Here is a 21433-nt window from a genome sequence, read left to right as displayed (position 1 = left end):
GTTGTAGTTTTACAACAACGGGAGTGCTTTATGGTGGACACCACTGGTGGTTGAATCTCTTACCATGACACTTGCATGATCATATGTTTTTCATAGCTTCCCACACTTCAAACTGCTGCTATTGCTTATTATTACCCAGTGGCCATTTGTGCTTTCTGAATTTCAGCCCTTTTCCAGTAACGCTGGAAAACCCACACGTCATTGAAAAGCATCAGATTTGGGTCGGAGTTGTTCCTCAGGGGCCTGATGGAGCACAGCTCAGCTCTGCATTCGATAGAAGGTAAAAGTCATTTCAATCAAACATCACAAAATTCTGTGTTTCACTGCCCATCGTTAGGGACCCCTCTCTAATAAATGGATGGGCAAGGATCACCAGGAGGAGAGTGCTCTGACATGGGCCTTACTCTTTGACGCTTGTGCCCCTAAATAGGGGAATCAGATCACCTATAAGATGAGCTTGAACATAAGGGGGAATCTTTTCATTCTGTAGTTTCTCTGTGAATTCTACTGGAATTGTGTAAATTAAGTGACAAATGGTTGTTACCATTCGCCTTGTCAATAGGTATACAGTGTGACCCTACTAACCCTGGCTGAACAGTGTCTGAATGTGAAGGGACTGTGCACATTGACACCCAGGTTTTAATTTATTCACACAATAACAGGAACAGCAGAGAAAAGATGCTCCCGAATTTTGACGTTATGCATATACAGCGAGTGCAGAATTATTAGGCAAGTTGTATTTTTGAGGATTAATTTTATTATTGAACAACAACCATTTTCTCAATGAACCCAAAAAACTCATTAATATCAAAGCTGAATATTTTTGGAAGTAGTTTTTAGTTTGTTTTTAGTTTTAGCTATTTTAGGGGGATATCTGTGTGTGCAGGTGACTATTACTGTGCATAATTATTAGGCAACTTAACAAAAAACAAATATATACCCATTTCAATTATTTATTTTTACCAGTGAAACCAATATAACATCTCAACATTCACAAATATACATTTCTGACATTCAAAAACAAAACAAAAACAAATCAGTGACCAATATAGCCACCTTTCTTTGCAAGGACACTCAAAAGCCTGCCATCCATGGATTCTGTCAGTGTTTTGATCTGTTCACCATCAACATTGCGTGCAGCAGCAACCACAGCCTCCCAGACACTGTTCAGAGAGGTGTACTGTTTTCCCTCCTTGTAAATTTCACATCTGATGATGGACCACAGGTTCTCAATGGGGTTCAGATCAGGTGAACAAGGAGACCATGTCATTAGATTTTCTTCTTTTATACCCTTTCTTGCCAGCCACGCTGTGGAGTACTTGGACGCGTGTGATGGAGCATTGTCCTGCATGAAAATCATGTTTTCTCGCCCAGTTTCCTTGGGGGACACAGAAGACCTTGGGTATAGCTCATCTCCATAGGAGGCGTGACACTAAGTGAAAGCTGTTAAGCCCCTCCTCCAGAGCTATACCCTCAGCCTGGAGAGAGAGACAGCCAGTTTTTGCTTAGTGTCCAAGGAGGCAAGACACTCCCTGCTCTGCAGGGCTGTATTCTCCTTGTTTAAATTTTAGATTTTTACTTTTTTATTTTCTTTTTGTTCCAGATCATCAGGGACAACAGAGACGCACTAGACCTCTCTGTTCTCCCGGGGTTGAGCTGCGCCAGTGCCGGTTACCCGCACTGCTGCCTCCCCCACAGAAGGCAAGGTGGACCAGGGCAGCCTAGCTCCCCTGCATCCCGCCAGCGCAAGGGTCGCCCGCACGCCAAGTCCCTCTTCCAGCGTCCTGCCACTACGGTGCCAGTAGCTGAAGGGGCGACCCTGCTGGAATGGACCGAGGGTGAAGACGGCTGTGGTAAGAGAGAGGCTTCTCCAGCCCTACGTCCCCCCTGGTCTCCTGCGTGACTGACCCCCATACTGGGCCTCTAGTCCCCTGCTGGATCTATGCTGGCACCTGCAGAGCGGCAATCTCCTTCTGCCTTACACCCCCCTGCCTGGCTCCCATAGACATGCAGCCAGTGGCTGTCCCCACAGCCAGCTACAGAAGCGGCAATATAGTTTATTCTACCACAGGCACCCGGTCTCTGGGTCCCCCCCCCATCTCCTACCGGAGTGTTGCTCAAGGCCTGAGGCTCCTGACGGCTGTGGAGTAAGGCCTCGCCTCCGGCCGACATTGGCATTCCGGTGCGGCCGGGCGCCGCAAAAATCTTAGCCCAGGCTCCGCGGCCTGCTAGGCCGCCATTCCGGGTCCCTGACTCTTCCGGCCGGCGGGGTGGGCTCCCGCGGCCGGCAAGCCGCCATTCCGGGACCCTGACTCTTCCGGCCGGCGGGGTGGGCTCCCGCGGCCGGCAAGCCGCCATTCCGGGCCCCTGACTCTTCCGGCCGGCGGGGTGGGCTCCCGCAGCCGGCTTTGGGCTTGACTTCTATGCCCAGCAGGCCCCGGCCGACCGTCGGTGCCGGTCGGTGGGGCTCCGCAAATTTTGGCCCAGGCTTCGTGGCCTGCTGGGCCGCAACTCCGACCGGCCCGCAGGGTGGGCACCCGCGGCCGGTTTGATGCGCCACTCCGCCTCAGTCCCGGCGGTACATGCCGGGCGCTGCAAATTTAGTCCCCGGCTTCACGGCCTACTAGGCCGCAAAATTCCGGCCTCTGGTGGAGGGGGCGGGAACTTCTCCAGGCGCGAATTTTTCCCGCCGGGAGGTTCCTCCGCCCCCAGGGGATCGCAGTGCCGCCCTCCAGGTCGGATCCATGTTAACCCTTTTGGGTACAGGCCGGCTCCCAATGGGCCTGTATGGCTGGCCCCCCTTTTTCCTGACTATCTGTGCCCCTATATGGTGGCCCCCTTTAGCCTCAGTGAGGCTGTGTTTTTAATAAAAATATATATATATGTATATATATAAAAAAAAAAAAAAAAAGAAATAATAACAGATTTCTATTGGATTGCGCAGGACGCTGCAGCCTCATCAGTAGTGCTGCATGTCTGCATGCCCTCTTTCCACAGGCGGCATAGTGTTGCGCTCCCAACCTGCGTCGGTGCTAGGGCATTTCCCCTTTTAGGCGGTTTTTCCTGTCCTCTTCCAGGATACGGCGCTGGCCAAGTGCATGCGGCCCTTCCGTAGGCAGCATTCATCATCTCTCCAGTTATGGTGCCTGCCATGTGCATCCCCCCCCCTCCTAGGCGGGATACTGCACTCTCCCTGGCTGCCGGCTGGCCATGTGCATGACCCCCTTTTAGGCGGAATGCTGCACCTTCACCGGATACGGTGCTGGCCATGTGCATGACCCCCTTCCATAGGCGGAATGCTGCACTCTCTATGGATTTGCTGCCGGCCATGTGCGTGACCCCCTTCTCTAGGCGGAACGCTGCACTCTCACTGGATTCACTGCCGGCCATGTGCGTGACCCCCTTCTTTAGGCGGAACGCTACACTCTCACTGGATCTGTTGCCGATCGTGTGCATGACCCCCCTTTTTAGGCGGAATACTGCACTCTCACCGGATTCGGTACTGGCTATGTGCACGACCCCCTTCCATAGGCGGAACGCTGCACTCTATCTGATGTGCTATGATGAACTTATGTACTATATTACTATGCTGCACTCTCACTGGTTTCGCTGCCGGCCATAGGCATGATTCAGGCAGCATACATACATCCCTCTGTCTGTGGTTGTTTTCTCGCAGGTACGTTGCTGGCCATGTGTATGTACCCCATACATGGAGGGGTGCTTGCACTCTCGCTGGATCTGCTGTCGGCCTTATGCATGACCCCTCTTCCGTGGGCGGTGTACGCACTCTCGCTGGTTTCGCTGCCTGCCATGGGCATGCCTTCCTTCCTCAGGTGACATACACACATTCTCACTGACTGTGTTTGTCTCTCACCAGTACGTTGCTGACCATGTGTATGACTCCCATACATGGCGGGTGCACGCACTCTCCCTGGATGAGATGCTGGCCATGTGCATTACCCCCCCCTTTTTTTCTGGGCGGCATGCTACACTCTCACCGGATACCTTGCTGGCCATGAGCATGGCCCTCTAACATGGGTGGAACGCTTGCACTCCCATTGGATACGGTGCTGGCCTTGTGCGTGACCACCCCTCGTTCCATGGGCAGAATTTGGCACGCTCATGAGATTCACGGCTGTCCTTGTATGGCTGTGCTGGACTTGTACATGTCCCCCTTCATTGGCAGAGTAGTAGCACTCTCGCTAAGTCAGTGTTGGGTGTATTATTGCACACTCACTTAATGCTAGGATAACCCTGTGCATGTTCCCCTTTCACTAGGGGACCTCCTACACACAAAAACTGGGTCAAATTTTATTGGCAGCAGCCAGATTACTCATTGCTGTATACTGGAAAAAAGTGGAGACACCCCCACTAAAACATTGGATTCAAAGATGTGACCAATTGTTTCGCCTTGAACAGATGGCACACTGGGAGGCCCGAACACCACACAGATTTGAGGCAATTTGGAGACCTTGGAAAGATTTTAGGGGATTTACGAAGTGATAACTTTAAATATATTGTTCGTGAACACGTTTGATAGTGTCCAACTAATTATCTGTATCCTAGAAAGAGCATTTTGCATCAGAAATGGTGCCATTACCCCCTCCTTCTCTCCCTCCGACCTTCCTTCCTCCCTCCCCCTTTTCCTTTATTACTTTAAATCTTATAATTTTTTATAATTTGACTGTTACCAGCCTGATTGTACGGTATTTACTGTATTTTCCTCATTGGCGCCCTCTTAGGGCATATCAATAATTGTATGATCTTTATGTTGTAAAAACAATAAAAACAATTTTAAAACACTAGGGGACCTCCTGCGTTCCTGCTGGATTATAGGGTATGTCCTGCTTCTCTGAAGTAGGTACGGCCTTAGGCATCACTCCCTTTTGGGACCGGCCTTTGCACTCTTGCCGACTGCAGTTTGCCAGATACAATTTCCCCCCTTTCGGGGCGGACTGCTTGCGTTCCATCGCATGCTATACTAGGCTTGTGCATAACTCCCTTTCAGGTTGCACTTTGCAATTCCGTACATGCTGTGGCACTCTGTGGCGAGCCCCCCTTTTTCGCTGAATTAACCTTTTTGCAGTGAGCGGACGTTCTTGTGCGTTGTTTGGGCCGTTTATGCCTTCTCCTCCTGTAGGTGGGTTGGCCTTCTCACTGCTTACGGGCTGCTCGTACGTATGCCTCACCTGGACCCGGACGGGCTCTACTTGCTCTCTGCTGCACGGAGCTGGGTGGTACTCATTCATTTAGTTGGCCCTTCATCCCAGGGAGTGTTCGTGGTTCCTAGATGCGTGCCCATTCGTCCTTCCGCGGTATTGCTTCCCTGCGCTAGTGGTCACATGGTCGAGAGTGCTGTTGTCTGGAGCGCCCCTCGAATTCTTCGTTGGCTCTGGCAGGACTGCGGTTCCCTTGCCTGCTGCAATTTCCTCCTCTTCGGATGTAGTGTGGTATGAGTCCTTCCTCTTGGCGCCTCTACGCTTCAGTCTGATCTGCTACCAGGTGCGGGCCGCTTTTCTCGGGAAGGTCACCCAAATTCTCTTGGGTGCTCGATTACCCAGGTCCAGAGGACCTCCACCTTGGGTTCTTCAGGGTATTTGCCTTCTGCGAGGCGGTGAACCGGGCATCTCACAGTGTAGCAGGGTTCTGCTTTTGAGCTGTCCTATGGCTTCCCTGTTGCCCACTCCTCCGTTCGGTTGGAGGGTGTTATGCCGGCCTCTGTTTCGACTACCTTATATCGCCGGCTCTGTTTGGCTCCCGCTCGGTACAGATCACTTCGATGTGGCTTCTGTCCCGCCAGACTTCAGAGGCTGTTCCTTCACTGTCCTCCCCTCTGGGAAGAGCATGGTTGTTCATGTGGATGGTTCCGGTGTTCCTTTTGGCCTCGTACTGTCTCCCTTGTTCACACTGGCTGTATTAGCTGTGCCTATTTACCGAGTCTACCGCGTTCTGTCCTCCCGCTGAGTGCAGATTGCGTGGTCCATTCTAAGACAATGGTCCTGCTGTAGACTTATCTTCTCGGTAACTTGGGGGGACTGCCTTTCGGTCCAGATTGTCCTTTGATCTCCCACACCGGGACTGTAGAACATGGCTACATCAGCATGGACTTTAGCCTGTCTTGTCCTGGCATCTGGCGGATGCTGGGCGGGCCCTTTGGTTCCTTTCCGTCTGTCCTTCTGGTCCCCCACTAGGGTGGATACGGGACAACGTTGCTCGGGGGCCAACGGGACCAGTTTGGTCGACTTCTGCCCGTGTTACTAGTCTGCGCCTGATTACATTGGGTTTTCGCCCGCTTGCCAGGCGACTCCAGCGGGTTCGCTACTGTCCGCTCCTGGCTGTATTTCGTCCAGGATCTGTCGTAAGACTTATGGTTCTTTTGTCTGGGGTTCTGTGGGAAGCTGTGCATTCCCCACTCTGACCTTTTCTCTCCCCATGGTTCTGTCTTTTTTCCAGTCCGGCCTGGGACTGGGATTCCTTTGCTTGAAGTGTCAAGTGTCAGCGCTGTTCTTCCTCTTCCAGCGTTCCCCGGCCCTCTGGGCCTGTCAAGACCTTCTTACTCGAAATGGCTCTTTGGTTCCTCTGTACTGTCCTTCGGTATCGCCCGGGGAACTACATACTGAGCTCTCGGTGCTCCAATCTTGTCCTTGGAGCCGTTACAGAAGTTCTCTCTACCCCGTCTGTCCTGTACGGTTGTGTTTCCGTATCAGTCTTGTCTCTGACGGGTGCCTGAATGGCCCCTTTTTGTTCTGAGCCTTATGTCTTTTCCCAGGACAGGGCTGTTCTACATCCCGTTCCTTCCTTCTGAAGGTGGTGTTTGCCTTTCGCTTCAACACTTCACCGATTTGGACGTTGTTTGGGCCTTGCCGGTTTTACTTGGAGATCTCCGGCTCTTGTCGACGTTCGGTCTCTTGGGTTCCTGGAGGTCCGCGCTTAGAGTTGACGGACTCCAGGGTGGTTCTCCTCCGCTTTATCAGATTGGCTATTGCTGAGGTTACCGCAACGAGGGCAGGATTCTGCCTTTGCTGTCACCGTTCATTTCACCAGAGCGATCGGTGCCTCCTGGGCCGGAGGCATTGGGCTTCGGCCATGCATTTGAGCAGGGCAGCCACAGGTCTTCCTTGCACGCTTTACAGAGTTCTACAGGGTGCATACTCTGGCTTAGGCGTATGCTGCCTTGGTCCGCCTGGGTCTGCAGGCGGCGGTTCCTTGATGCCTTCGGGTGCTTCGCCTTGGAGCTGTGGTCCCTCCCCTTTTGGACTGCTTTTGAACGTCCCAAGGTCTTCTGTGTCCCCCAAGGAAACTGGGCGAGAAAACGAGATTTTTGTATAACTTACCAGTAAAATCTCTTTCTCGCTCTTTCCTTGGGGGACACAGCACCCACCCATTCATTGTTTTTCTCTACACGGTTTCCGAGTTTGTGTTACCCGTTGGGTAGTTGGCTTGTTGGTTCCTTGTTGGACTTTGCCTTTTCTCACTGCTTGGACACGCAACTGGCTGTCTCTCTCTCCAGGCTGAGGGTATAGCTGTGGAGGAGGGGCTTAACAGCTTTCACTTAGTGTCACGCCTCCTATGGAGATGAGCTATACCCAAGGTCTTCTGTGTCCCCCAAGGAAAGAGCGAGAAAGAGATTTTACTGGTAAGTTATACAAAAATCTCGTTTTTCTTGAAGGATGCAGACTTCTTCCTGTACCACTGCTTAAAGAAGGTGTCTTCCAGAAACTGGGAGTTGAGCTTGACTCCATCCTCAACCCGAAAAGGCCCCACAAGCTCATCTTTGATGATACCAGCCCAAACCAGTACTCCACCTCCACCTTGCTGGCGTCTGAGTCGGACTGGAGCTCTCTGCCCTTTACCAATCCAGCCACGGGCCCATCCATCTGGCCCATCAAGACTCACTCTCATTTCATCAGTCCATAAAACCTTAGAAAAATCAGTCTTGAGATATTTCTTGGCCCAGTCTTGACGTTTCAGCTTGTGTGTCTTGTTCAGTGGTGGTCGTCTTTCAGCCTTTCTTACCTTTGCCATGTCTCTGAGTATTGCACACCTTGTGCTTTTGGGCACTCCAGTGATGTTGCAGCTCTGAAATATGGCCAAACTGGTGGCAAGTGGCATCTTGGCAGCTGCACGCTTGACTTTTCTCAGTTCATGGGCAGTTATTTTGCGCCTTGGTTTTTCCACACGCTTCTTGCGACCCTGTTGACTATTTTGAATGAAACGCTTGATTGTTCGATGATCACGCTTCAGAAGCTTTGCAATTTTAAGAGTGCTGCATCCCTCTGCAAGATATCTCACTATTTTTGACTTTTCTGAGCCTGTCAAGTCCTTCTTTCTCGCCCATATTCCTTGGGGGACACAGGAAACCATGGGTATAGCTCTGCTCCCTAGGAGGCGTGACACTAAGTGAAAGCTGTAAGCCCCTCCTCCATCAGCTATACCCTTCAGCCTGGAGAAGAGACTGCCAGTTTTTGCTTAGTGTCCAAGGAGGCAAGACACCCCCTGCTTATGCACGGTTGTTTTCCTATAATTTTTATTTTTGCGTTTTTTGTTGTTTTAATTCGATTCTTTTCTACTTACAGGGACAACAGAGGCGCATTAGACCCCTCTGTTTCTCCCGTGGTTGAGTTGCGCCAGTGCCGGTAATTCCGCACTGCCGCCTCCCCCACAGAAGACAAGGTGGACCAGGGCAGCCTCGCTCCCCTGCGTCCCGCCAGCTCAAGGGTCGCCCGCACGCCAAGTCCCTCCCCCGGCTTCCTGCCACTGCGGTGCCAGTAGCTGAAGGGGCGACCCTGCTGGATGGATTGAGGGCGAAGACAGCGTATGGTGAGAGTGGCTGCTCCAGCCTCCCCTTCCTAATAGACAGGCCGCCTACCCCGCAGGACGCCACTCTTACTGTCGCGCCCTCCGGGTCCACCGCTTCTGCCGCTGCAGCGGGTTCACCCCTTCTTAGTGACCCCTCCCGAGCTAGGCACTCTCAGAAGCGTCTTAGAGTAGAGCGAGCCTCCTCCTCGGATGCCTCCCTCTCCCCGCCACGCGTGCGCACTCAGACGAGCCTCTCCTCTCCAAAGGATTCGCTCTCTGAAGGTGAATTGGCGGTTTCAGATTTGGAAATGGACTCGGCCCTGCCGTCCAAGCTAGCCTCAGCGATGGGTCAACTCATCTCGGATATTCGTGACACCTTTAAGGTGCAAGATGACCCCCCTAGCTCTGACGCAGCTAGCGTCTCCTTTATCAGACCCAGGCAGGCCTCAAAAGTCTTTCCAATCCACTCTGATTTCTCCTCCGTGGTGTCTAAGGCTTGGGCTCGCCCGGACGCCCGTTTTGTCAATCCCAAGAAGCTGGACATTTGCTATCCTTTTCCAGCCGATGTCGTGGCCACCTGGTCGTCCCCACCCAAGGTGGACCCCCCTGTGGCCCGTCTGTCAAAGAACACGGCCATCCCTGTTCCCGACGGGTCCTCTCTTCAGTCAGCGGAGGACCGTCGCATGGAGACCCTTTCCAAGGGCATTTTTGCTGCCTCCGGTTCTGCTCTCAGACCGGTTTTTGCCTCTGCTTGGGCAGGTAAAGCAATCTCTGCTTGGGGTGCGCAGCTGGAACAGGAGTTGGACTCGGACGTCCCCATCCAGGACCTACGTTCCTTGGCCCAGCTTATTATTCGGGCCGGGAATTTTGTTTGTGAGGCCTCCCTTGATGCGGGAGCCCTTATTGCACGCTCCTCCGCCCTGGCGGTTTCCGTCAGGAGGGAGCTCTGGCTGAAGGTTTGGAAAGCGGACGCTGCCTCCAAACGTTCCTTGGCGGGGCTACCGTTTGCGGGTTCCCGCCTTTTCGGGGTCCGCCTAGACGAGCTTATTTCGGAGGCCACGGGTGGTAAAAAGCACCCATCTTCCTCAACCCCAAGCCAGGGGCGCCCCCCGCAGACGCCCTGGTGCGTCTCGTTTTCGGTCCTCCCGCAGGGCCTCTGGGGCTCCCCCCGCAGCTGCCGCTTCGGCCCCTCCCCAGGATAAGCGTAGGAAGCCGTTTTTTCGGGCGCAGCCCTCCTGGCGCAGGCCGCAGGCTGCCCGCACACCCGCAGCAAAGCAGTCCTCTGCCTGAAGGCGCGCCCCCACCCACCCGGGTGGGGGGCCGGCTCCTCCTTTTCAGGGACATCTGGATGGCTCACGTCTCCGACGCCTGGGCTCTCGAAATTGTGTCCTCAGGATACAAAATCGAATTTGCGTCCTTCCCTCCAGATCGGTTCTTTCGCTCCCGCCCCCCGCGGGACCCGAAAAGCGCGGCTGCGTTCTCCGCGGCTGTTCAAGCCTTACTGGACAGGGGGGTGATTACCCCCGTTCCTCTAGAGGAAAGGTTCCAAGGGTTCTATTCGAACCTCTTTGTAGTTCCCAAGAAGGGAGGTTCGGTGCGGCCCATTTTGGACCTCAAAAAGCTCAACCGTTTTCTCCTCCTTCGACGGTTTCGGATGGAGTCCCTCCGTTCCGCGGTGGCTTCCCTGGAGCAGGGAGATTTCATGTCTTCCATCGACATACAGGATGCCTACCTCCATGTTCCGGTAGCCCTGTGTCACCATCGCTTCCTCCGATTCGCCGTGGGGGACCTCCACTTCCAGTTTGTCGCCCTTCCCTTTGGGCTGGCAACAGCCCCCCGGGTGTTCACCAAGGTCCTGGCCCCGGTTTTGGCCTTACTCCGTTCCAGGGGTGTTTTTCTGCTACCGTACTTGGACGATATCCTCATCAAGGCTCCGTCCCTTTCCCAAGCGGTTGCCAGCGTGGATCTCACTCTAGAGACTCTGGCGAGATTCGGTTGGGTCATCAACTTCCCCAAGTCCTCCCTTTCTCCCGCCAGACAACTGGTCTTCCTGGGAATGCTTTTAGACACGGGAGCGGCGGAGGTACGTCTTCCCTCGGAAAAACGACTGATCCTCCGTCGGGCGATTCGGGGTCTCCTTCTCCACCGTCGACCGTCCTTCCGCTTCTGCATGCGGGTCTTGGGGCAGATGGTTGCCTGCTTCGAGGCGATCCCATTTGCGCAGTTTCACTCCCGCCCTCTCCAACGGGCGATCCTCTCCTCCTGGGACAAATCGCCGGAGTCTCTGGATCATCCCTTCCATCTATCGCCTCCGGTGCGGTCATCTCTCCGCTGGTGGTTGCAGTCCCCTCTTCTGGGCAGGTCCTTTCTGCCGCTCAACTGGTTGGTGGTTACAACCGATGCCAGTCTCTTGGGCTGGGGAGGCGTGTTTCCTCCCCGATCCGTCCAGGGCATTTGGTCTCCATCGGAGTCCAAACTCTCGATCAATGTCCTGGAGCTGAGAGCGGCCCTTCTGTCTCTGCGACACTGGACTCATCTGCTGAAGGGTCATCCAGTTCGTGTGCAATCGGACAACGCCACGGCCGTGGCGTACATAAACCACCAGGGGGGCACTCGCAGCGCTGCAGCAATGCGGGAGGTCACCAGCATTCTCCGTTGGGCGGAAGCCCACGTCCCGGCCCTATCTGCAATTTTTATTCCAGGGGTGGACAATTGGGCGGCGGACTTCCTCAGTCGCACCACCGTCGACCCCGGCGAGTGGTCTCTTCACCCGGAGGTGTTCGAGGCCATTTGCCTGCGTTGGGGCATACCGGACGTGGACCTCATGGCCTCCAAATTCAATCACAAGGTCCCCGTCTATCTGTCCAGGGCCAGGGATCCGGGAGCCTGCGGAGCCGACGCCCTCGTTCTTCCTTGGCGAGGCTTCGCGCGTCCATACATATTCCCTCCCATCCCACTCCTGCCCAAGGTCCTTCGGAAGATCGCGGCGGAAGGCGTCTCGGTGATTCTGGTCGCTCCGGACTGGCCCCGCCGGTCTTGGTATGCCGACCTCATGCTGCTCCTGGCAGACGCGCCCTGGCCGCTGCCCGCCAGGGAAGATCTTCTCTCTCAGGGACCAATCTTCCACCCGCGTTTAAGGTCCCTACGTTTGACGGCGTGGTTGTTGAGACCACCGTCCTGACACGTAGGGGTTTTTCTGCGGACGTCGTCCGCACCATGATCCGCGCCCGTAAGCCGTCCTCTTCTAGGATCTATTATAGGACCTGGGGACCTATTTGGGGTTCTGTGCCGATCTGGGGATTCCTCCGCTCCGCTTTTCTCTCCCCACCGTTTTGTCCTTCCTGCAGAGCGGACTTGCCCAAGGTCTGGGCCTTAGTTCTTTGAAGGGTCAGGTGTCTGCGCTGTCCATTTTGTTTCAGCGCCCACTGGCCCCCCTTGGTCCTGTCAAGACCTTCCTTCAGGGCGTGGCTCACGCGGTTCCCCCGTACCGCCCTCCGGTACCGCCCTGGGACCTGAACCTGGTTCTCTCAGCGCTCCAGGCTTCTCCTTTCGAGCCTCTGCGGACGGTTTCCTTGCGACTTCTGTCCTGCAAGGTTATTTTCCTTGTAGCCGTCACCTCTCTTCGGAGGGTGTCCGAATTGGCTGCACTCTCCTATCTGGAACCTTTCCTAGTGTTCCACCAGGACAAGGTAGTTCTTCGTCCGGTCCCTTCCTTCCTTCCTAAGGTGGTCTCCGCCTTTCAGCTGAACGAGGACATCGTTCTCCCCTCTTTGTGTCCTTCCCCTTCCCACCCGCGGGAGAGGAAGCTTCATCGCCTGGACGTTGTCAGGGCGCTCAAGGTTTACCTGGAGGTAACCAGCTCTTTCAGGCGTACTGACTCGCTCTTTGTGGTTCCGGAGGGGTCGCGCAGAGGGATGGCGGCATCCAAAGTTGCTATCGCCCGTTTTGTCAAGATGGCTGTTACTGAGGCTTATCTCGCTAAGGGCAAGGTTCCGCCCCTCGGTGTTACCGCTCACTCCACTAGAGCGGTCGGGGCTTCCTGGGCTCAGAGGAATCGGGCTTCTACGGAGCAGATTTGCAAGGCGGCCACTTGGTCCTCCTTGCACACCTTCACCAAGTTCTACAGGGTGCATACTCATGCGTCGGCTGACGCTGCTTTAGGCCGTCTGGTGTTGCAGGCGGCAGTTGATTGATGCCTCTGGTGTTGGTCTAGTTGTTCTGGTCCCTCCCTTCTGGGACTGCTCTGGAACGTCCCATGGTTTCCTGTGTCCCCCAAGGAATATGGGCGAGAAAAGGAGACTTTTGTATTACTTACCAGTAAAGTCTCTTTCTCGCTCTTCCTTGGGGGACACAGCACCCGCCCTTCATTTGGGTTACAGTTGTGGTTCCGGCTTGGTTGCCCCCGTTGGGGCTCGACAGTTCTTTTTTCCGGTTGGTGGTTATCTTTCACTACTTGGACACGCAACTGGCAGTCTCTTCTCCAGGCTGAAGGGTATAGCTGATGGAGGAGGGGCTTACAGCTTTCACTTAGTGTCACGCCTCCTAGGGAGCAGAGCTATACCCATGGTTTCCTGTGTCCCCCAAGGAAGAGCGAGAAAGAGACTTTACTGGTAAGTAATACAAAAGTCTCCTTTTTGACCCATTTTGCCAAAGGAAAGGAAGTTGCCTAATAATTATGCACACCTAATATAGGGTGTTGATGTCATTAGACCACACCCCTTCTCATTACAGAGATGCACATCACCTAATATGCTTAATTGGTAGTAGGCTTTCGAGCCTATACAGCTTGGAGTAAGACAACATGCATAAAGAGGATGATGTGGTCAAAATACTCATTTGCCTAATAATTCTGCACGCAGTGTATAGCAATGTCGTTGTTGGAAACATTACTGTCAAAAAAATTTGAGACACATTTGATAATGCAGGGACATTTAGTAAAGTTTGCAGTAAGTACCATTGCCGTGATTTTATTTGTGCAACCTCTGTGTGTTATCTATGGTATTTTTCGCTACAGGTTTTCGCCTGATTATTTATCATCTTTGGGGAAAACAATTGGTAATTTCTACATTTTTATTCTATAATTACGCATAGATTTCTATGTGCTCATATATATTTGTTGTCAACATCTTGCACAAATCCCCCTCTACTTATGAATGTGGTGGATGGACTTCTTGTCTGACCCACCTGCCTGTGCAATGGATGGGCTTACTGTCTGGTCCCCAACTGCCTGTGCAGGGGATGGAACTCCTGTCTCATCCCACCTTCCTGTGTATATAAACGACTTACTGTGTGATCCCCAACTGCCTGTGCAATGGATGGCATACTGTCTGATCCCCACCTGCATGTGCAATGGATAGGTTTACTGTCTAATCCCCACCTGCATGTGCAATGGATGGAACTCCTGTCTAATCCCCACCTGACTGTGCAATGGATGGGCTTACTGTCTGATCACCAACTGCCTGTGCAGGGGATGGATTTCTGTCTCGTCCCACCTTCCTGTGTATATAAATGACTTAGTGTCTGATCTTGACCTGCCTGTGCAAGGGATGGACTTTTTATCTGTGCAGAGAGTGGACTTCCTACCTGTTCCTTGTTTTTCCACACATAGGGATGGCCTTTCTTCTTTGTGCAGGGGTGATCTTCCTGACTTATTCATTGGTCTTGGTGGATTACTTTGTGTATTGGCTAGTTTTTCTCATAACTTCTGTGTTCTGTTTCCAGGTAACATAGCTCGTGTGGTTCCTCATGGCCTGCTAATCTTTTTCCCTTCTTACCCAGTCATGGATAAAAGTATTGAATTCTGGAAGGTGAGGGTGCCGCACAGTTGTGTTGGTCCTTGGCATATGCCACATGTAGAGTCAAGCTGACTTGTTATATTTTTCACCTGCAGGAAAATGGCCTCACCTCACGTATTGAAGACGTGAAACCAATGTTTGTGGAGCCAAGAGGAAAAGGCTCGTTCACGGAGGTGAGTCAAATTCAGCATGATTAAATAATGACATTCTGGAGCCAGTGGGAAAATAATTCATTACCACTGGGAAATGAAATTTAGCATAATTTAGCATGTCTCTAAACATCGTCCTGTATAAGGAAATCTGACTGGAAGCCGAATGGTGACATTGTTAGCATTTGGCTGCCGCAAAAAGCAGAAAAATGTCATCACACGTAAAGTTACAGATATTGAGTGCTCTTTTAGTATTATTATATATTGTAAAATTCATTTAATTTGCCATCAGTGGATCAAGATGGGTGATGCAATATGAGACCACAATGAAAAAAAACTTAGTTACTTGATAGAGTAGAGAGCGTCAAGCAATGTTTACTTGGAATGTGCTGGAAACAAGAGCTGGATTAATGGATTGCCTAATGACAGTAAGACTACTTTCACATCTGCGTTTTCCTTTCCAGTTTTAAGGTCTGACGGAGGAAAACGCTTCAGTTTTGTCCCCATTCATTGTCAATGAGGACAAAACAGAGCCAAGAATGCATTCCGTTCCGGTTTGTTGTGTTCCCATGTGGCATAGGAAACTGAACATCCGGCATCAAAGACCATGTAAGTCAATCGTACCAGATCCATTTTTGGGACACTAAAAAACGGATCCGGCGCCCCATGACTTAAAGTGGTTTTGGTGCTGGATCCGACATGTTCATTTTCCATACAATACAACTGCATCCGTTCTGAACGGAACAAGCTGGTTGTATTATTCAAACGGATGCGTTTTCCTCCGGTTTTGAGATCCTCCGCCGGATCTCAAAACCAGAAAGGAAACGCAGATGTGAGAGTAGCCTAACAGCTCATGCACGCAAACTTATTTTTTGTCTGTTCAGTTTTTTGTTTTGTTTTTTTGCGTCCTGTATGCAGAGGAACCATTCATTTCAATGGGGCCACAAATAAACTGAAATTACTCCATGTGCATTCCGTATCCCTATGTCCGCAAATCCTTTACGCAAAAAATAGAACATGTCCTATTCTTGTTCGTTTTGCGGACAAGGACAGGCATTGTTACAATTGATCCGCAAAAAAATACGAAGGTAGCACTGACATCACGTAGGTGTTTTTAAGGATCCGTATTTTGCGGACCGCAAAATGCATATGGTCGTGTGCATGAGCCCTAACTCTGCTGACGGAGCTACATAGGTCCTGTGGAGCCTAGTATGAGTGTATCGATCACCTCTGTTTTAATACCTTGTGCATTGCATGCAAGCAAGTGTCCGCTGGGCTTCTCTGAAGTGTCCTGACTCTCTTGCTGTAAAACCACCCAGATTAGCATGCAAATTCCCGCTGGCTCTCCTTTAAAGGGGTTGTGCGCTCTTGTAATATTGATGACCTATCCTCAGGATAGGTCTTCAGTATCAGATCGTGTGGGACCGACTGACGGCATCCCTGCTGATCATCTCTTTGAAGAGAACGCATCACTCGTACGAGTGCAGTGTTATCTTCTCTGCTTACCTGCTCGCCATCGACATTGCAGCTGTGAGCAGTGTAATTACATCTACTCCCTCTCCATTCACGTCAATGGAATGGCTCCTTCAATATTAGAGAAGTGGACAAACCCTTTAAACTGACGTGTCCTGAACTGCGTGAAATTTGAAGCTGGAGTCGGTACGTTTCTACTGACTAACCCCACACAAAACTAGTTTAGACTCCACAGACCTGGGGGAAACGTAATTTTATTTTTTATTTTATTTTTTTGTTTTGTTTGCACAAGCTCTATTGGTTAATATTACAGTGCAATTGTGCTATATTCTGAAAGACACTGAGTATACGGTAGTTTATATGTATTTTCTTTTTGTAGACAATTGATGCATTTTACGAGAAAATACAAGCCCCCAGCAGCAGTGGTGCCAGTTTCTTCGCAGTTTGTAGGGGCAAGGTGTGTGTTTTATGTTTTTGAATGTCTTACGACCTGGCATGTAAATGTACTGTGCATATTTTATAGTGCCTCTTTCTCTCCAGGCTAGTGAAGGGTTAGATTTTGCAGACTACAATGGCAGAGGTGTGATAATTACTGGCCTCCCTTTCCCTCCGCGAATGGATCCTAGGGTGATTTTAAAGATGCAGTTCCTGGATGAGATGAGACGAACACAGGGCTCTACTGGGAAGGTATTCCTTAATATTTTATTTTATTTTTTTCATGATCTTTCAATGTTGAAGGAAAGAAGGGCTGTAGGTTTAAAGGGGCAGTTCCAAAAAGGCAACTAGATCTGTCGGTACAGTAGCAGTCGCACCCGGATTCTGGTCCTTGTGGAGTAAAATTCCCCTACTGCCACATAGGAAGACACCAGTATTATAAATCACACATGGTATGAGGGTCCTGTTACAGATTTTGTTTTGGGGCCTAATAGCTTCAAATTGCATTTCTTCATATGAATGTCGGACCCTTTATTTGAATGTCTGGCATGTAATTGTACTTTTTTCCTGCAGGGGTCACTGCAGGGGAACTGTATAGCTAGAGAAGTGCACCCATGGTGATCAAGTGATAAAACCTCTTTAATGCAAAGGAAAAATAAATGCCTATAATTGTAGGCAACACACAATCTGTATCAGCCCTTCCATCCCCACCCCATCTACTTACAGTTCTCGAATATGCTGCATATTATTACAACAACCCCTGCACGCCCTATAAGCAGGCTATGGACATGAACAACGCTGGTATTAGTGTCTCAGATGCACTAGGTGAATAGTGTAAATTTCTCGCCCATATTCATTGGGGGACATGGGAACCGTGGGTATAGCTATGTCCTCTAGGAGGCGTTGACACTAGTAAAAGCTGTTAGCTCCTCCCCTGGCAGCTATACCCCCTCCAGCCTGGAGAGAGAGCTTACATTTTTTCTAGTGTCAATAGGAGGCAAAACCTCTCTGCTCTGCAGGGATCTCCTGAAGATTTTTTTATTTTAGTTTATTTTTTTCCTTCTTTTTCAGATGGGAAAACAGTGGATGCCTCGCCTCCCTGTTCTCCCGGGGTCGAGTTGCGCCAGTGCCGGTCACCCGCACTGCTGCATCCCCCACAGAAGACAAGGTGGACCAGGGCAGCCTCTCTCCCCTGCATCCCGCCAGCCAAGGGGTCACCCATCCAAGCCCCACTTTTCCAGCATCCTGCAACTACGGTGCCAGTAGCTGAAGGGGTGACCCTGCTGGACCAGAGGAGGGGTGAAGATGGCGGCAGGAAAGAGAAGAGAGGTAAGTACACGGGATTAGGTGAGTAATTAACCCTCTGGGTTGGTCCCCCCTCCCTCGTGGTGGCAATAGTCTGCGTACAGATAGGGCTTCAGCATAGTCCAGCACCTGCAGACATTCCAGCACCCCTAAAAGTATTCCCCTCTGGCACAGGCCGTTTGGTTGATGTTTTGAGTGGAGGACATAGGGGGTTAATAGCATTACTGGCGCGAATTAGCAGGATCCCCTACCTGGTTCTCCCTAGTGCTACTCGGTATTAACATGCAGGGAGCGGAGCGCTGCTTCCGCTACCCTACAAGGCAGCATCTACCCTTCTCCACCCATTCGGGAGCGGACGCCGGGCGCGTCGCTCCTGAGGGGGTTAATCACCCTGCGTTTGGCCGGCACCGCTTCGGTGCTCCGGCCGTGATTTGCCGCCCCGCTCACTATGGCGACCAGCAGGTCATACTGTCATGCGGAGGAGTCTCCTGGTCTGGGTGTGCTAACAGTATCTACACGAAAGCTCCCCACGTTCTCTCCCGAGCGGGACTCCTGGAAACATACGACATGGATGCCGTGATGTCTCCTTGGCGGGAGTTCTACCTCCTTACGTGTTTCTTCTCTCCTACCCAGGTTTCTACGGAGGATCAGATGGGGAGGCTCCACGCAAAGCTCACGACACCTCCCAGATTTACACCCCTTGGAGTGGGCGCCGTCGCGCCACTCTGGAAGGGGTTAACTGCAGCGCGTTCGGCCGTGCGCCGCATCGGTGCTGCGGCCTGCGTTTTTTCTCTGCCCGACCCGCGCTATCAACAGCCCGGCCAGCGGGGTGAACGCCCCCAGTCAGTCCGGCCGGTCTCTGACACGGCCGGTGCAACATTCGGTGGGGGGAGGCACTCTCTGAAAAGCCGTGCAACCTAACATATGAAAATACTGGAGCCTATACCGGGAGACGGAGCGGCGCCCAGGGATAATAGTAAGTGCAGGGGGATCCCTGGGCGCCGCTCTCCATGTCTGTATACTTAGTTTAGATTTTCTATTCTAGTGAAAGGTCCTCTTTAAGTACTACGTACGCATTCCACCTTCCATAGGTAGGGTAATTGCACCACCATTGGATATGGTCCGTCTGTCGCGCTATCCTCCCATAGCCGGAGTGTTACACATCACTATGCTTCCTGCTTGCCTTACTCCCTTTCGCAAGTGATCCACTAGCGGGGGAATAACTGAATATCTTCAGACACGGCAATTCAACAGTCGGTACTCAACGGTGCCCGGTACTCTTACTATAGTGCTATATAAGTGCCGCCAGTGGTACAGTGGCTATTCTCATTGTGTTCTTTTGGTGCTGGTTTTGGCCATGATTATAACTCCTCTGTCTTCTCAGGGGGCTTACTAGCATCACTTGTGTCCTAGAGACTCCCATCTCCATGGTTCTTCATTGTTCCAGTCGGTCATGATATTGTCCGCATCAGTAGTAGTGCGTACACCATTGCACAAATATGGTGAGTACGTTCCAGCGAGTCAAGTGCTTCACTGACTGTATTCTCTATCCACCACTCCTCCTTCTCTGGGGAAGTGGTTATGGTGGCGCTCTGGTAGCAGCTACACCGTGTTCTTCTCCACAGGGGCAGCCCTTCGCTAATGCTCGAGTTGGTGGACGCTGCAGTGGGACATCCCCTCAGGTAGTGGCCCTACCCTGGCGCCAGCTCCTGTTCAGCGCTGTTCCAGGTAGAGTTTTTTTAACGTTGCTTTACTTAAACTGGGGCATTAGGGTACGTGGCTTCTGCGGATAGTCTCAGGCCTCCCTCTCAGTCTTTTTGCGCTGACGGGGCGAGCACTGGCTATTACTGTGGGAGCGGTATTGCATACCACTACATACTTGGGGTCTGTCTGTTCAGTTTTTTCGTCAGGTGATGGACTCTTCTACAACTGAAATCCTTGGCTACTTCTGTATAGCGCCAGTCTCTACGGGAAATGGGCTTGGACCTAGCCTATTCTTCCCCTGTCCCTTTCCTCCTCTGGATCTTGATTCATAGACACCCTGCATGCCTTGGTAGTTCCTATGTTACTACCTTCCCTCATCTGCATCTGCACAGGGTATTCCTTTAGTGGCCTTCCATTCCAGGTGGGCTGTAGCCCCCTCCACATCCCTCCTTCCATGGGGACTCCTTCCATTGGTCTGGGTGTGCTAACAGTATCTATACGAAAGCTCCCCACCTTCTCTCCCGAGCGGGATTCCTGGAAACATACGACATGGATGCCCTGATGTCTCCTTGGCGGGAGTCCTTACGTGTTTCTTCTCTCCTACCCAGGTTTCTACGGAGGATCAGATGGAGGGAATTCCGACAAATCCTAGTAGCTCCAGATTGGCCCCGTCGCGCGTGGTACGCCGATCTCGTTCTCCTTCTGGAGATGTCCCTTGTCACTGCCACTCAGAGACTACCTTTTTTTAGGTTCCGGTCTTACATCGGCAGTTAGGGTCTTGGTTGACGGCGTGGCTTCCCCTGGTGCCCATGGTAACCTTACTTCAAGGAGTGGCACATATGGTTCCTCCGTACCGTCCTTTACCACCTTGGGATCTGAATATAGTTCTCTCAGCGTTGCAGTCTTTTCCCTTTGAGCCCTTGGGGAGATATCTCTCCTGCTCCTGTCCTAGAAGGTAGTTTTTTTCTTGTGGCTCTCACATCCATTAGACGGGTGTTCGAGTTGGGGGTGCTCTCTTGCAGAGAACCCTTCCTGGGTCTTCACAAGGATAAGGCATTCTCTGGCCCATTCCCTTTTTCTCCCGAAGGTGGTCTCTGTCTTCCACATCAATGTAGAAATTGTCCTTTCTTCACTGTCCCTCTCCTTCACTCCCTAGGGCAGGGGGTTACGTCATTATTGGCAGCCTTCAGTCCCTTCCGGCGTACAGAACCCCTTTTTTGTCATCCGGAGGTTCCACGCAAAGGATTGGCGGTCTCCGAGGTGGCAATTGCACTATGGATTCGGTCTGCAAATGCTGTACCATTCTGCACCGGTGCGGGGTTCCGCCCTTAGGTGTCACGGCTCGCTGAGCAGTGGACGCTTCTTGGGCTCTGAGGCATCGCCCCTTGACTGCGCAGTTGTGTAACGCGACTACCGGTCCTCATTACACACATTCACAAAGTTTTTCCAGGTGCATTCTTATGCATCGGCGGCAGCTGCTTAGCCCGCAAGGTCTTGCAGGCGGCAGTTTCTTAGCTACCAGCAGGGACGCTTGCTTCCATGGGTCTGTGGTTTTTCCCTCCCCGTGGACTGCTCTTGAACATCCCATGGTTCCTGTGTCCCCTAATGAATATGGGCGAGAAAAGGAGATTTTTTTATAACTTACCAGTAAAATCTCTTTCTCGCTCTTCATTGGGGGATACCGCACCCACCCAGTATTGTTGTTCGGCCACAGTGTGGCAGTTGCTGGTTAGAACCCTGATGGGTCTTTGGCATGGTTGGTGTTCCATGTTT

At 51.9% G+C, this 21433-nt stretch overlaps 1 protein-coding gene across 3 annotated transcripts in view; it reads left to right on the top strand.

Annotated features, from left to right (window-relative positions):
• RTEL1 (regulator of telomere elongation helicase 1) overlaps positions 1-21433 on the top strand; it is a 197303-nt gene that overhangs the window by 63933 nt on the left and 111937 nt on the right. For all 3 annotated transcript variants that reach the window (XM_040439096.1, XM_040439095.1, XM_040439097.1), the window contains exons 17-22: positions 167-280; positions 13814-13854; positions 14521-14606; positions 14690-14767; positions 16596-16673; positions 16757-16903. In XM_040439096.1, coding sequence (XP_040295030.1) covers positions 167-280; positions 13814-13854; positions 14521-14606; positions 14690-14767; positions 16596-16673; positions 16757-16903 — 544 coding nt within the window. The remainder of the gene's footprint in view (positions 1-166; positions 281-13813; positions 13855-14520; positions 14607-14689; positions 14768-16595; positions 16674-16756; positions 16904-21433) is intronic.

The sequence above is a fragment of the Bufo bufo genome, chromosome 6 (assembly GCF_905171765.1).
Source record: "Bufo bufo chromosome 6, aBufBuf1.1, whole genome shotgun sequence".
Lineage (NCBI taxonomy): Eukaryota > Metazoa > Chordata > Amphibia > Anura > Bufonidae > Bufo > Bufo bufo.
Note: the sequence above shows the minus strand (reverse complement) of the source record. Positions and strands in the feature narration are given on the sequence as shown.